Raw genomic sequence first — 16,614 nt, 5'->3', positions numbered from 1 at the left:
CTTCTTCAGCAGTTGTTTCCACCATAGTGTGGATGACACACAGCCCTCTATGACACGATGCAAACCGCCTCGTCATCAGAGAAGTCGGAGAACTGGCAGTGGACCAACTTCTGCCGCAGTAGAGTGACAAATTCTTCCATGCTCTCATGTGGAGATTAATGACATTGATTAAATACTTATCTCTCATAGTCTCTATTGGGTTGTATCCACCGTCCCTCTTCCGTGGAGCAGGAGCTTTTCCCGACCCTGCAGGAGCAGTGGTCCCCCTTGCTGCAGTCATCCTGAATTGCCTACGAATTTCTGGTAAGCGTCTCAGAACTCAAGCGAAAATCGCATGTCCCGCTGCTAATTCTGCCTATTGAGATGCCCTGCTGCAAGAAAATATTTGCAGCCTCTATGCTGTGATCTAGATGCCAACAGCTGCCTGAGACCCATTGCCACCATTACCCACCACAAGGAGTTTTGCACCTTCAAAGATGGCCGCCCGCAATCTCTCATCGACCTCCAGTGCTTAACTGAGCCCAGCAGAGTATGCTGAGCACCGATTGGCTATTAATCTGATCTAAGCCACCTATCGTGAGCCGGTAGGCAAAGCCGGCCCACTCCTACCAAGGCCCAGGGAAACAAGGCCAATACCTGTCCTAGCCTGTCCCAGCCTTCCTTGCCGTTCGCCCAGAACCTCTGCCCTTTTTCTGGTCCACTGCCGCTGTGACCATCAGCACTGTGTATTGAGCTCTCGCCAAGACTAACTGCCACTGACTCTTTGATACAAACATGTCTCCGTAAGTCTAGCAATTCTATTATTGATTACTTGCGCTACACTGCCTTGTTTTACCTATGCTCCTGTATCTACCTGTGCTATCTATTAGTATATTAGTAGTATCTATGCTCCAGTAGAGTTTAGGTTTGCTCTGCACCTTATGCTTGTCCTCATATCCGTTCATTAGAAAGAACTGTAAAGGTGTAATTTATTGTCTGCGAGCCACAATATTGCCCACCATGATTGTAGCTCGAGCAAAGCGCAATGCCTCTCTATTATAATCGGCATCTAGCCTAGCACTGCCTCCCACCTAGCCTATCCGAGTAAGGTTTCTCATCATAATATTCACTGTAACCTAATTGCATATTATGCCTACCTTGTATACACGTGATGAAACTGTATTTTGGCAAACCGCATTTAGCCCTTCTGCTAGAACTGCTTTTCTGCACTAACACAGCTGAACTATATGATATGCCTATGTTGCTCTGTCCTAGGCCACATCTGCCATTTTGAGTTTACCTATGGTCTCTTATAGTCCACATTGCCCTCTTGACCGTGCCTTTTCCTGTTCGTGGGCCACATTTTACCATGCTCCTTACCAGGCTTACTTACCACTGTGAACATATGCGTGTTAGCACATTGTATTGCCCACTACAATCTGTGACTACAGCACTTGACTCTGACTATTGCCTAGCCTATTAACTAGCCCAGTAGCGAAGTTAGAACCTCTGAATAGTTGTTTTAGCCTTATCCTAGTCCACTGTGCCCTAATCGAGTGACCGCCTACTGTGCCAGCCTTAGGATCCTGTGCTCTCATCCCACTTATCTATATGACACATTATATAGTACTATATCCTCAACTCTAGCAGAATGCATTTTAGCACAACCCTATTAACATACGCCCCGCTGCTGTTATTACACTTTATACTGGTAACTATGGACCAATTTAAACATCACCCTGCCCTACTCTCCACAGAAACTCTAGGCTTCACGCTAGACTCTCCACCCTCTACGAATCGTAGTTACCTAGTTACTCATTATATAGTACTATATCCTCAACTCTAGCAGAACTCGAATCCCCCATATCACCACCTCAACCCACTTATCTATATGACACATTATATAGTACTATATCCTCAAACGTACCCAAAGACAAGCAATGGTGTACCAATATTCAAAATGCCCTCGCAAATAAAGTAAAAACACTACAATCAAAAATTGCTATAAAAAAGCCTCGCTCACTCTTAGGAAATTCCCAGCACGCCCACGCTCAAACCTAGCCTAACATCCTTCAAATTCACTAAAGTTTCCACTCATGAAACTGAAAAAATCATTGCCTCACTAAAACCATCCAATTGCAAAGGCGATTACTGCCCGGCCCAGATAATCAAGGATGCCGCCAGAGACCTTGCCCCCTTCATCACTAAACTCATCAATGCCTCCTTCTCATCTAGCACTGTCCCAAGTAGCTGAAAAGAGTCCTGGGTTCTCCCCCTGCTTAAAAAACAAACCATAGACCTCTCCATCCCCACCAACTATAGACACATCACTACTGTCCCTTTCCTCCTGAAGATAATTGACAGAGTGGCCTATCTCCAAATCCAAAAATACCTGGAGACCAACCAACTCCTTGGCACTCGTCAATCGGGCTTCAGAACGCAACACGGCACTGAGACCGCCCTTATAGATCTCAAAGCCCAAATTGACGAGCTCAACGATAAAGGAAACACAGCTATGCTACTCCTCCTTGATCTGTCGGCGGCTTTTGACCTAGTGGACCACGCAGTACTCTGCAAACACCTAGCGTCAGCCGCCTACTTCTCAAGTGAAGCCATAGCCTGGATCCAATCCTTTCTCGACAACAGAAGCATGCAAGTCTTCTCCACCTTAGACTCTGCAGACCCTATCCAGACAACATGTGGAGTCCCACAGGGCTGTTGTGTCTCGCCAACAATGTATAATATCTTTACTAAACCTCTATTCGACAAATTGAACAGACTGGGTGTCACCTACACAAATTATGCAGACGACACCCAGATCCTCATCCCCCTTTCGGCAATTTCACTACGGATACAGCTTTAGTAAACAAAATGTACACCCTCATTCAGGCATGGATGGCAACCCATGGCCTCTGCCAGAATGACGAAAAAACAGAGATCCTCATTCTAGGCTCAACCAACAACCTAAAAAAACTTGATTCCAACTACAGCTCCTTCAATATCGATGGCAATATAATCCCCGTCGCCAAAGAGGTGAAAACCCTCGGTTTCTATTTGGACTCCACTTTGTCCCTAAGGAAACAAGTGAACTCCCTGGCCTCATCCACAGCCTATACCGGTAAACTTATTAAAGCATGCAGACCCTTCCTCTCACCAGCTAGCTGCATTATCCTAGCCAATGCACTAATCCTTTCAAAACTGGATTACTGCAATGCACTTTATGCAGGCACAAATAAATACATCATCAATAAACTTCAAACCCTACAAAACAACACGCTCAGAACGGCCCTGAACCTCCCAGCTAGAGAGCATATCTCAAATGTGCGGAGAAAATACAACTGGCTAAAAATTAGCGATAGGATCACCTTCATAATTGTCACACTAACATTCAAATGTCTGAACAATGCAGCCCCCCCATACCTTAGGGATAGAATAATAAGAAAAACCACTGCACGACCAACCAGAACAGCCAACTCTTTCTGCCTCCAAACCCCTAGATTGCGACTAAAAAAAACAGGAGGTAATAGCTTCCCTGTGCAAGCAGCCCAGTACTGGACCGCCCTACAAGTTGAACTAAGAAGGGACCAGCCTTACAACAGCTTCAGGCACCATACCCGCACCTTGCTTCGACGCAACGACCTCTGAAACCGGTGACCCTGAGCATTGTGATCTGATGACACACGTACCCCTCCACTCTTACATGTAAAATGTACATAATGTATTTACTGTATATAATGTGTTACCTTTCCACCCTTACATGAATAGAATGTACATAATGTAATTACTGTATACAATTTATGTTACCAACAACCTGTGATATGCAACCTGTAACCAAGTTCTAAGCATTCTTGTTATTCTGTGCGCCCAGCTACCCAAGGGTTTTCTGGCGCCCCATAAATAAACAAAAAAACAAACAAACAAACCAGCTTCTTGTTCAGTGCTGCCACAAGATCATCATAGGTGGTCCTCTCCCCCGTTGGGATAGTCTTGAGAATACCTTTAACCTCCTTCCCAGCAAGGTTCATGAAAATGTCCTTTAGGACTGTTGACTTCTCTTCCCCAGCAGCCCTGATGAAATTGTCGATTTCTTCGACCCATTCGGTCCAACGTGGCTCCTTGTCATGTGGATGTTGCAAGATAAACAGGTATGGATTCCTCGAAACAGTGTCTGGTGCCAGCCACCCCTGTCTGTGCAGCTCTGGTAGCAGATATGAAATTCCCAGGGTGTGGGCATCTGCTTTGGGCCAGGCAGTGTTCCCCCAGGGTAGCAATCAGGTCGAGTCACTCACAAAGTCCCTATGCACAGTTCCTCAGAGCAGCAGTATCCAACTTGCTGGCAATTCAAATTGCCCCAGGTCCAATGAAACACTCTCTCCCTGTAGTACCAGAGGCATCCACTGGAGGGTGATTGCTGCACTATACAGCACTTTTCTCATGGTCTTCGGGAATTTAAAGAAATGATGCCGGCATCCAACGTGTGCCACAGGCATACACGCATGGTCTTACACACAGCTCTGTGTAGATGGGGCCAGTGTTGGGATCCCACGGGGACTCCTGCTAACAGGAAAGGACTGCTCGGCAGCACCATAGGTGGAGCGAGGGACGTGTCACAGACGCATGTAGCAGGCCCGGCTCCAGGAATTTTCATCTGGGTGGGCCCGGGTTCTGACCAGAGGGGCCCACATTTCATTGGGTGTAGGTCTAGGAGTACCCTAATCAAAGTGCTGGCGTGAATCCAGATTTCCCATTTGCACTGCTCTATAAAAAACAGTAGATAGCAAAAGAGAAGCAAGGCAAATAGTGTTGCAACTTTAATCTACCTATCTTCCCTTCCCATCTGCTCTCCCCTTTCTGTTATATCTGATCCTCCTTCACCTTTCACCGTCCAGACACCTTCCTGCAGCTGCCTAACCACCGTTCCCATTTACCTACCCTTCCACCTATTCACAATAGCACCCAGCACACCTTTCCTGGCCTGGCTTGGGAGAATTGAGGGTGATGCCTCCTCATCTTCCTCTGAGAGGCTGAGCAGTGAGGCCCCCAGTCTTTGTACCATCTCAGATGGTGTCTGCCCAACAAAACCTTCCTGACCACTGTGGCTACTCCCAGCAGACCCCGGAGGAGATGCTTTTTCATCTCTCCATCTTGATGTTAAAGATATACCCCCTAAACCCCAGAATACTGGAGCAAGGAATAGGAGATTTTATTTCCTACAAAATTACATTTTTTTCAAACTAATTTTTATTTTCAAGAACAGAACATACCATGTGTGTGAGTGTGTGTGTGTGTGTGTCTCCTAATGCCTGTTCTGCCCATCCATTAAACCATGAGTGAGACTTTTTGGAATAGCTTATAATGCGAACTGAATCACTTCTAGGGGCACCTCATTTTAACAAGCAAGGCATAGTGAAAAATAAAATGCTCAGGATCACACACTTTGGTTAAGTGGTAAAGCCATAATTTCAGACTAGCCTGAAATGTAGATACTACACATCTTCTGAGCTCAAGTTGGTACAAATATATGTTGAATTTTAGCTTTGAATACCTAAAATAATGCTCAATGATATACAGATTACTTTAAAAATGCACAAGTCACATGATAAAACAACCTGACAATATATTCATCATTGTAGAAACATGTTGATGAAAAGATTAAGGGGGGCATTTTGTTTTGAATTATAAACTGCATAGAGCAGGATTCTCCTGTTTACACTTTTTTGCAAAAAGGGCCATTCTTTAATTTTAATTGTTTCCACCCAGTACTGGAAAAGTAAAGAGTAAAACACAGGCGAAAATCGCCTTTGCTCTTTACTTTACCACTACTTGTCTGGAAAAGTGTAAATCACTTCCACAATTAACAATTGTGGGAGCCATCCACAATGGATTCCTTTTGACTCTGTCCACTTTTGCCTGGTGTAAAAGTCAGGCAGATCCCATAGGAATCCATTGGTTTTCTGCCAACACAAAAATATATGCTGGTGGAATATCAATCAGATTTGGCAGGGGGACCTTGTTAAGTTTGATCTGCTCTCCAACTTCGACTGTCAAATCATACAAAATCCTACAGTTTATAAAAATTGGAGCTAAATGCATTTAGTGCCACTTCTTCCACTCCGCTTGACCTGGAAAATAATCCCCTATGACTGTAGCTTTATTTTTCCCATCCTGAATGGAAGCCTATAAGGTCCAGCATAGCAATTAATGAGAACTTTCAAAAAGTCTGATACAGCCACAAAGTGAAATGAAATGCATGACAAGGTTATTGTTTCACACAGCTTGTTCTGTATCCCCTTAATTACTAATCACCCAAACAGCTTCTTAAAACCCTATATAATTTTTTTTGTTTAATGTGCCACAGCAATGGTCCCTGCCTTTTTACCTTTTTTCATCTTTAATTTATTTCTAAAGCGCTAGGACAGTGGCCCCGAAGGCATAAGAGCGCTGACATTACATACAATAAAAACATAGAGCTCAGAGAGGCTTCATGAGAAACCTGAGGGAAACTAGTGGAGGACAAGGATCAATTTACTTGAAAAGAAAGGTGTTCAGGACACGTTTGAACCTGGGAAGGCTGGCACACAGCCTCAAATCAGGCAGAAGAGTATTCCACAAGTGAGGGATTGCGGCTGGGAAGCATCCATTTTGCACCTGTACCAGCTTGGCCTTTGGGGTGAAAAGCAACCCAGTGTTATTGGATCTTAGATTACGCCAGTTAGATAGCCACTTCAAATGTGCTGCCATATAAGAAGGGCTTAGTCCATACATGCAAGCATGTGCAAAGGGTATGAAACTTGATTCTCTTTCTAATGGGGAACCAATGTAATGCTCTGCGTGCTGTTGAAATATGATCTGTCTCACGCATACCAATAACGAACCTCACTGCCTTGTTCTGCACAACTTGCAGACAATTGAATTCTCCTTTGCCTACCCCAAGTAGACTGCTGGCACAGAAGTCCGGGCAGCTCCCAATGGTCGCCCTGGATAGGGTGGCACAACTGGAGGCCTCAAGGAATGGTCTGGTTTGTGCAAAAAGTGTAATGTAGTATGTTGAGTTAGACACTAGGCCACTGATATATGACCTCATTGAGAACTACTGGTCAATAGTGATCCCCAAGGTTTTTACTTTTTTCAAAGCGGGGAGCAGACTGTCTACAATTTGAAAGAATCAATAGGACTGATCAAGCTGGCGCCACTTGGGGCGGGTGCCCAGGATAATATTCTCAGTTTTTGAGTTATTCTGGGCTAGGCCATTATACAGCATCAGCTGGATTTTAGCCGTATGTGGCATTAATGACCTCAGTGTCTTTGGAGTGGTCATCTGATAAAGGGAAAAGGCACAGTATCATCAGCATATCATAGCACTTTCTGTTGTAAATAATCTGCCTCTGAGGCACGTTAAAAAGAAACATTCTCAATGGTAGGGCCTTTTCAGCCATGCTATTTGCATTTAAGGGTAGAGGGTAGAACAAGGGGTGGGGGGCATTGGCATTTTAACCTTGTCCAGATGTTAAATTCACCTCTGATGGCACTCTTTAGAAAATATTGAAATACTGCTTTTTAGTAATAAAACATGTGCACCTTTTATACTGTGCCCGCAACATTATAGAAAACACTCTTCTTTTATGTTATTTTACGGGTGTTCATGTTTCATTTCCGGCACTGCGTAAACACCTAGCACCAAGCATTACATATTCTGTTTGCATGCAACTTCTGTAAAGTTACTCAAACAGAATGAGGTTATCAAGTCAGTACCTATCAGTTTGAATCACGAAACGTTCTGGCAGAATAGACTAGGCTTCCAAACAAAGATACATTCTATTTAAGTCGCAGCCCCACTGGTAAGTATGCATGAGAACATCTGAAACTGGTCAATACTTGCCAACCTAGCCTTATCATTTTCAGGTAGGGCCTTGTTGGACCAGCACAGTGAGGTGCAGCTTGATTCCCTAGGCATAGCAAGCAAGACACCCACATCTGGGCAAATACACATTCACTTTGGGAGACAAACGGAAGCCAACATGCATTGACAAAGCCAACAGCTTGGGATTTTGATTAGGCATGGATAGGCATTTGCCAGGCACTGCCATAAGGGTACCACATGTGGGTGCTAAATGGCAAAAGCTGGAAAAATGGGCATATGATTGCATTGCCTGGCAAATGTCGGCTAATACCTATGCACAAGCAAAAACTGATGGAATGTGATTGCTTCTTTAAGACAGGACTTTAGTGCACTGTCACTGAGGCATTGACAAATATATTGAAAATCAACTGGCTGAAGACACTCATTAAGAGAACCAGGAGTTCATTTACAGAGGCAATTAAGTAATTAAACACTCAAAAGAATTCTTAGATATAACACTGGCAGGCCCTATATAGCAACACATTTGGTGTTAGTTTGTGATAGAGCTTGCTCAAAGAGTTCTAGAAAGGTTGGGTTTTGGTGATGAGGCATTAACATAGCCATAGCTAGTCATTAGGTGGGTAAATGACCAGACACCCCCATAGGGTGTGCGTTTCTCCTCACATTTTATTGCAATCCTATCTGTGTTTCACAGCATGTGTTCTGGTTGCACCTAACAGCTAAAAAGTCTCTGAATCAATTAGAACCACTGTCATTGCTCTGGCCAACCTTCCATACCATTGTTTGCATATCAGACTTGGCCCTGTCACTAATATCAGAAGCCCGTCGCAAACTGCTAGACCACATGGCCTAAAAATGCATGTGGTTACTTGTGTTCCAGTGCAAATGGAACACAGCCTAGCAATTGATATTGAACTGCACATTTTGGTGGCAGCACCAAAAGTAATTTGCTAATGGCTTGTCCCCTTCTGTAATAGCACATACATACTACAGAATTATGGCATGGAAATGTTGCGCAGAGAAACGGTAGTGGTTATGTTTAATTCAAAGCCTTGCATCTATCACTTTTTGATTTTACTACACTCTTCCCCTCCAGAATTAAATGTGTGTTACTACCAATCTTATCTTTTCACTTGGACTCCACACTATCCTTTGACAAACAGGTCAAATCCCTTACCTCGTCTACGGCTTACACATGCAAACCTCTTAGAGCTGGTAAACCGTTCCTCTCTGACTATAGCTGTCTGATCCTGGCTAGAGCTCTTATACTCTCTAGAATCGACTATTGCAATGCACTCTACATTGGGGCTAACAAATCCACCACTAATAAGCTCCAAACGATACAGAATAATGCCTTAAGAGCAGCCCTTGGAATAAATAAGAAAACCCACATCTCTGCCTTGAGACATCAACACAAATGGCTCTCCACATCCAATAAAATACTTCTAAAAACACTCTCTCTGACACACAAAGCCTTGAACAACGCGGCCCCCAGTTACCTTATAGACAAACTTCAGAGAAGAACTTCTCTCAGACCCACTAGAACGGGGAACACTAACTGCCTAAATATCCCCAAATACAAACTTACTACCATCGGGGGCAACAGCTTCACTGTTAAGGCAGCCAGAAGCTGGAACTCACTGCCCCAGAAGTTGAGAGCTGACCAACCATATCCACTTTTCAGGAAAAACTTAATAAAGCATATCACTGCCACCAATCCTTAGCTCCCCATCACCCTCTCCCTGAGGACACTATCCTGCAATCAAGAAACAGTATATCTTGCTATACTCTTTCTTTATGTAAATACTGCAGCCCATGCATTTGTAACCATATAAGTTTTATATCCTAGTGCTTGCACCCTTGCTCCAGCCCTATTGTTCATATTGTGTATATCCTGTAATCATGCAATATTGCTTCAGTCCTATTGTTCATATTGTATATATCCCGTAATCATGCAAACGTGCCAGTCCTATTGTTCATATTGTATATATCCTATCTGTAACCTGTGTATACGTAATCATGTAAGCCTTGCATTTCCTTGTCATTGCGCCCTTTTACTTACGAGTCTGGTGCGCTTAACAAATGAATAAACAAACAAACAAACTTGTACTCAAGTAGTTAATGCAGCAGAATATATACTTTGAATTTAATTTGTAAGAGCCACCAGTCAGATGACGCACCTTCTGCAGAAATCTGTGTTCAAGCAACTTTAACTGTCATTTATATTGTTTAATATAATTAACCATTTTATTAAGCATGATGTGAAAAACCCCTATGTTCCCACAAAAAATAAACATACTTTAAATTACAGAAACCAAAATTGTGATTTTAGGTTTGAGAATATAGTTGTAGGCAGCCTGCTTGAATATGTGTGCTACCTCACTTAGAGTTGTGAATGGCCCTCCATCTCCCGGGTCATTTGTACTTTCATAGCTGTGGGGCATAAATCATTGTCTAGGGCAAGAAAACAAATCCTGGCTGGGCCTCCTGCAGTTCAGCCTCTCAGAATGATGTCTCTGAGATTGCTGATGAATGTTTAGAGTGACATCCATGCTCCACTACCTTGGATACTAATGGTGTATTACACCACTGACATGACCTCCTTTGTAGGGGGGGCCAGGGGCTGGCTCTGAGGGGGCCTGGCCCCCCTGTACCTCCTGCTGGAGCAGGGCCTGGCATGTAGGCTGGATCCCCACAGGGATAACAATGAAGGACCACTCAGCACACAGCAAGGATTGGGGACGCGTCAGATGCAGGACGCTGGAGCAACACAGCTGCATGCGTCAATGGACGCAAGATGTAGGAAGCTACTCAATGTAGCAAATAGGACACGGCAGCAGTCACGGCTGCAGGCAGGCATTGGCTTGTTTCCCCTTGTCGCCAGTTGTTAACCCCCTTACATTTCAGAAAGGAACGACACAGAGACGTGTTAACTCAGTACTCCACTTTTTATTAAAATAAAGGACCATGGTCTTTGCGGCTCCTCTTCTTCCTCTCTGGTGCTGTGTCCTCACAGGACAGTAACTCACGTTAATCTCCCCTCGTAGCAGAGGCCACAGAGGATATTGCTCCACCTTGCAGTGCTGCAACACACTCCATTAGCCTGTTGTTAAGTGCACATTTGTAACCGGTAGTTCCTTTGCCCAAGCCCCAGCCTCAAGTCACGCTCACACATTAAAACCACATGGAAGTTAAACAATTAAAAAAGACACAGCCAATCCCGCATGGGGATCAAAATGGGTGGGAGTCTCTGAGTTGTGGAGGAGAGTGAGTGGAAGTGCAGCGTGGGGAAATTTTTTAAGAGTCACGCGTGGCTCTGAAGGAGAAAGGCGACGGTGCAGAAGGAACCAGTGAGAGAGTTAACAGCAGAGATGAAGGAGGGCGAAAGGAGTGTGCTGTAGCTGGTGCAGACAGAGCGGAGGTGAAGGAGGAATGTAGAAATGTATGGGAAGAAACCACAAAGGAGGAGGTGGAGGGAGAGAGTTAAAACTGCAGGGGAAGTCAAGAACTCATGAGGGAAGAAGCGAGGAATGTGAGTCTTGTTAAGGGAAGGAGGAGTGGGATCACAAAGAGTGAGGTGGAGAACAGCAGAAAGGGGAAGGGGAAGTGACCAGCCGGAGGTGCCTAAGAACAAGCATTATGAGAGAGGGGGCTAGTGAAGACATAAGGGTCTGTAGAGACTTTAGAATTGGCGGATGAATCAAACCCATGAGGAGCTCCTGGCAGCCAGGAGAAGGGGTGAGGCCTGACAACCAGTTTGACACCTGACCCAAGGCACCAGGGCAAGTGGTGCTATGTAGTCAAAAGGCCAAGGAGAAGTGCAACATCCTGACGAATCCAAAGAAAACAAGAAAGACATCATACAGGATCACGAAAGAAGTGAGGGACCACCTAAAACCTCAAAAGACTGCCGGTGACTCTTTTTCTGCCAGGGTGGCAGAAGGAAGGAATGAGTTGTTTTGCAAAGCCCCACCCCGCGACCTCAGTTAAACGTTATTGTCTATTGTCTATAATAAACCCTTTGAACCTCATATCTTGGTTTCGAGTCATCTGTAAATCGACTCTAACAGGACCCAATAGCCAATTCATTAAAATCAGTCATAACCGTTAATAATTCCAACAGAGCAACTGCAACAATTGTGGCGTTGTGATTAAACAGTGGTAGGACATTCTGAGATGCCTTCACTGGGGTGAAGCGTTATGCAGGCCATAGTGGTGCGATGACGTTTCCTGCGTCTGAATAAAGGGAAACCAGAATTAGGAGTACAAGAGTGAGTACAGTAAGTAACTGGAGCTATTTTAAACCACATTCAAACAGTACATTTCAACATTAGAGAATGAAAAGTTGTCTGTTTTCAGCCGAAGTGGCCCTTGGTTGTGCAATACTTTTTTGAGGCCCAAACTAACTAAACAGATGTGGGTTGCTGGCCCAGAAACAGACATATTTGGCAGTAATTCTTCGTGCCAGTAGCAAGGACTGCAAGGAAGAACTCGAGCAAACTCAACACTTCACCTTTCGCAAGCACTGAGAAACGAGAAATTAAAGGTGATACATGAAAAGAACACTGCCTGTTTTATGTGTAACCTTACGGGCTGTACTATGCGATATCATTCGCATGTCTTGATACAAATTCTCTATAAAAAATAAATGTTCAACTCCTAACCTTCAACACCCCATAAATCCATTGCGGGCCTTTTGATGTACCACCTAATCTGAACGAATAGACCAAAGGCACATTTGATCTCACTTTGAACATGTTTTTCTCTTTCAGCCGAATCGTCCGCTGACGGCGACCGCAGAACTGACTTTGAAAGGCGACATCACGGAAACGTACCGCATCCTTATCACAGCCATGGTGGTATCAGCTTGAAGACGCGGAAAATCATTGAATAAGGCAACACCGGCATGAGAAAAGAGAGCCCGCTTATAAAACATTTTTTCTAAAACAGATTAAAAATATATTTATTTTCGTATCCATTTTGCCACCCTCAGTACAATAAAATGAATAAACATGATAATAGTAATGAACAAATCGCCTGTCCTTTAACGTTTTTCCTTTATGGATCGAAATAAAATATGCAGACTTAAGACGTTTGGTATGAGTTTGATTTATTGGAAAAATTGTATACCCACTTGAATCAGGTTTTCAGCTGGCTGCGAGTTCCTGGAACAGACGGCAACACAGTTACCAAAGGTCATTCCATCTCGTAAAGACAATCGTGCTTCTATTCCTGCTGCTCGCTTTAATTGCTTTCACTTTTGCCATGATGTCATGATGATACCCATCATCTCTGTTTAGATATTCATTACAAGGCAAACAACAAAATGGATGCCCGTTTTGTGTGCACTATCAGAAATGAAACATTGGCAATATGATGAACTGCTCCCGATCCTTTTGAAGACGATATCCCAACTAGAATGATTAGTAGAGGTAAGCAAGCATATTGCCTCATATTGCAAATTCCTTCGCTTTGCTGCATGTTGATCTCGCTTTATCCTGGCTTTTATTGACTAGGGTGTCCGGTGCAGAGGCCAGCTTCATCGATTGATATCGGACAAAAACAAGAAATGGTGCCTCATTCTCCAGCATGGGGTTTGGCATGGATTCACATGCTCATGAATATTCCCCGTCGTCAGGCTGGGAATCCTCAGTAAAGAAAAAATCAGTATCTGTTTAATTTCTGATCTGTCTTTGTTAGTAGTAACCAATCACTGGTCTCTGGGTCATACTGCCCCCAGCCAATGACTGCCCTCTCCCTAAGCCCCACCCCTGGCAGCCATCCTCAGATTTTTACCGCACGTTCAAGTGTTGGGAGTTCTCGTGCTATAGCTCTCGAGCTTTTACTGCGTTTAGCGCTTTTTCAAAGAAATTAATCTCATTTTTTCGGTTTAATAGAGCCTCAAGCTCCACCGTTTCTACTACTGATCAACAGGGACCCGTTTCGGATTTTTCTACGCCCCCAAGGGTGAAGTTTTCATTGAGTTATGCTTCTTGTAGGATTCCAGAAGTTTCTGAGGCCTACCTCGCGGACGAGAGGATCATGGCCCAGGAGAAGGGAAGCTCGACTCCCGGCAAACTGTTCAGGATCTGCCCTGGATGCAACCTACAGAATGTGTTCAAGGAGGACAAGCATTCGAAATGCCTATACTGCCTCCACGAGGACAAAACGCATGTGGAGAAGGACTGTGCGTTTTGCATGAACATGTCGGATCGGACTATGAGGGATCGTTGGACCCGTCCCTCCAACTGGCTGGAAGGCAAGAGCCCAGCAGGTGAGAAGAAGAAGTCTGAGCGGTCTTCTAAGTCCTGTGAGGGCACCCCGGTGACGGGGGCCCAACAGAAGGCAAAGCACTGCGAGTCCGCGGGCACCGGGAGCGCCGAACGGTCGGACTCCTCGGCTGTCGGGCAGGGCGCACCTTCACCAACGCCATCAACCACGAGCCAACGCTTTGGCTGAGGGAAGAGAAAATCCGAGAACCCGGCTAAGCTTCTGGAGAGGCCCCGGTCGATCTCGAAGGAACCGGCTGAAGAGGAGCGAGGCGGTGACCCTCCCCCTAAGGTGAAGGCCTCAAGCGCTCCCAAGGTGGTGAAGGCCTCTATCCCGGCCAAGGCTTTGATTGAGGGAGTCGCTGCGGCCCTGGCGAAGCCTGTGGAGGCTACCCCAGTGGAGGCAACCTCAGGGCCCAGAGTTTCCATGCCTCCGTGGAGGGAATCCTCTTTTAAGTCCATCGAGAAGACCCCCGTGAAGACCCCGGTGGAAAAAGAGGGGGGCGGTGGCCGTTACGGACACGGACACAACCTCCGAGGAGGAACTGACCGAGGATTTGGAAGAGGCCCCGTCCCACGGGAGGAATCCTGACGAGGGGGACGACGAGAGCGAGGGTGGTGACGATGAGGTTCCCGTGGAGGAGGAGCAACTGTCGCACCCGCCACGCCCATCAAAGCCCGAGCCGCAGGACAACTCGGTGGCCATTTTGACGGCAATCCAAGCATTATACACGGAGATAAGGACGAGACTGCCCCTACCCACGACGGACGACCCAGCTGAACCGGGTCCGTCGGGAAGCCCTCCAAACAAGAGGAGGAGAATTCATCCAGCGCCATTTCAGCCCTCACGGCCTTCTCAGCCTTTGTCGCCTTCCCCGGTCCCGAGGGATGACACAGGAACAGACACGGCCACGACTGGAACGGATGACGACGGTGGTGACGACGGGACTGACCTCCCGTCTCCGATTCCTCGGGCATCCCCTCCCGACGAAATTGGCTCCTTCCACTGCATGATTGCCAGGGCGTCCAAGCTTTTTCAGCTCTGCCCCGAAGAGAAGAAGAAGGAAGGCTTCCTCTACCAACGGCACGAGGCCAAGAGGAAGACGGTCCTGGCCATGCCGTTGCTGGATGACATCTGGGACTAGGGACTTGTCCTCCTAAAGAACCCGTCTACGACACGTGCCAAGAGGGACCGGTACAAGAAGAAGTACCGGGTCCCCGACGCCGCCCCATTGTGCCTTAGGGCACAGCCGATCCTGGATTCGGTCTTCTCAGCAGTGGCCAAGAAGAAAGCGGGTGGGGGGCATCGGCTTCATCTTCAACTTTCCCACCGGACGGCGAAGGAAAGAAACTGGACGCCATGAGACGACGAGTCATCTCTGCCAACGATGACGATCAAGGCGGCCAACGCCCTAGCGATTGTGGCCTGCTACGACAGGGAATTGTGGTACAAGATCGCCCCCCTGTTGGATTTCCTACCGGACGACAAGAGGGCAGAGGCCCTGCCGATCCTACAGGAAGGTGAGGTGGTGTCGGACCACGCCATAACGGTAGGCATGGACATTGCTGACACCGGTTTCCGCCAGTTGGGCAACAGCGTTTGCCTTAGACAGCGAGGGTGGCTCAAGGCGACGGATTTCCGCCAAGACGTACAGGCCAAGGTTTTGGACATGCCCTTCGACGGGAACAATCTGTTTGGAAAAACATTGGATGAGTCACTGCAGGCCATCAAGACCGACATAGAGACGGCTCAGGCCTTGGGAGTTCTGCAGCAACCGCAGCCGCTCTTTCGGAACTCCGGAGGCAAGCAAGGTGCCTCCAAAGGATACCGTCAGGCGGCCCGCTCCTCGTCGCAAGAAACTTACAGGGGACGAGGCAAGTCAGGTGGATCTCGCCATTGTCGCCAGGGGGGCCAAGGCGGCAAGGCCACTTCCAAGCAAGACTGAACCAGCCATTGTGTCGGGCCCCCACCGAAGCACCCCAGTGGGAGGCCGGCTGACGAAGTTCGTCAGCATGTGGGAGTCCATCTCCACCGACCGTTGGGTGCTGGATGCCCTGGCCCACGGGCATACTCTGGAATTTCTCAAGAAGTGCCCCCGAATTCCTCCCGTGGCCAGGAAGGAAAACCACGTCCCTCAACTGCTGTTAGAGGTAAGGGCGATGCTCAAGAAAGGAGCCATCGAGCTCGTCCCAAAGAGGCTCCGGAGTTTACCCCAGATACTTCCTTGTCAGAAAGAATACAGGAGGATGGCGTCCCATCCTGGACCTGCGTCGAATAAACAGATATATCAAGGCACAGAAGTTCCAGATGGTCACCCTCCAGCACGTGCTGGGCCAGCTGGAGGGAGGCGACTTCCTATCGTCGTTGGATTTGGAGGATGCGTACTTTCACATCCCCATACTAAAATGACACCGAAAGTTTCTCCGGTTCGTGGTCCAGGGACGGCACTACCAGTTCAAGGCCCTCCCATTCGGATTGAAGTCGGTGCCCAGGGTATTCACCAA

At 46.5% G+C, this 16,614-nt stretch overlaps 1 protein-coding gene across 3 annotated transcripts in view; it reads left to right on the top strand.

Moving 5' to 3' along the window:
* CFAP74 (cilia and flagella associated protein 74) overlaps positions 1-12,929 on the top strand; it is a 2,332,202-nt gene extending 2,319,273 nt beyond the window's left edge. For all 3 annotated transcript variants that reach the window (XM_069610170.1, XM_069610172.1, XM_069610171.1), the window contains one exon: positions 12,613-12,929. In XM_069610170.1, coding sequence (XP_069466271.1) covers positions 12,613-12,711 — 99 coding nt within the window. In that variant the 3' untranslated portion in view covers positions 12,712-12,929. The remainder of the gene's footprint in view (positions 1-12,612) is intronic.
* The last annotated feature ends 3,685 nt before the right edge of the window (positions 12,930-16,614 follow it).

The sequence above is a fragment of the Ambystoma mexicanum genome, chromosome 8 (genome assembly GCF_040938575.1).
Source record: "Ambystoma mexicanum isolate Mex_15411 chromosome 8, UKY_AmexF1_1, whole genome shotgun sequence".
NCBI lineage: Eukaryota > Metazoa > Chordata > Amphibia > Caudata > Ambystomatidae > Ambystoma > Ambystoma mexicanum.
Note: the sequence above shows the minus strand (reverse complement) of the source record. Positions and strands in the feature narration are given on the sequence as shown.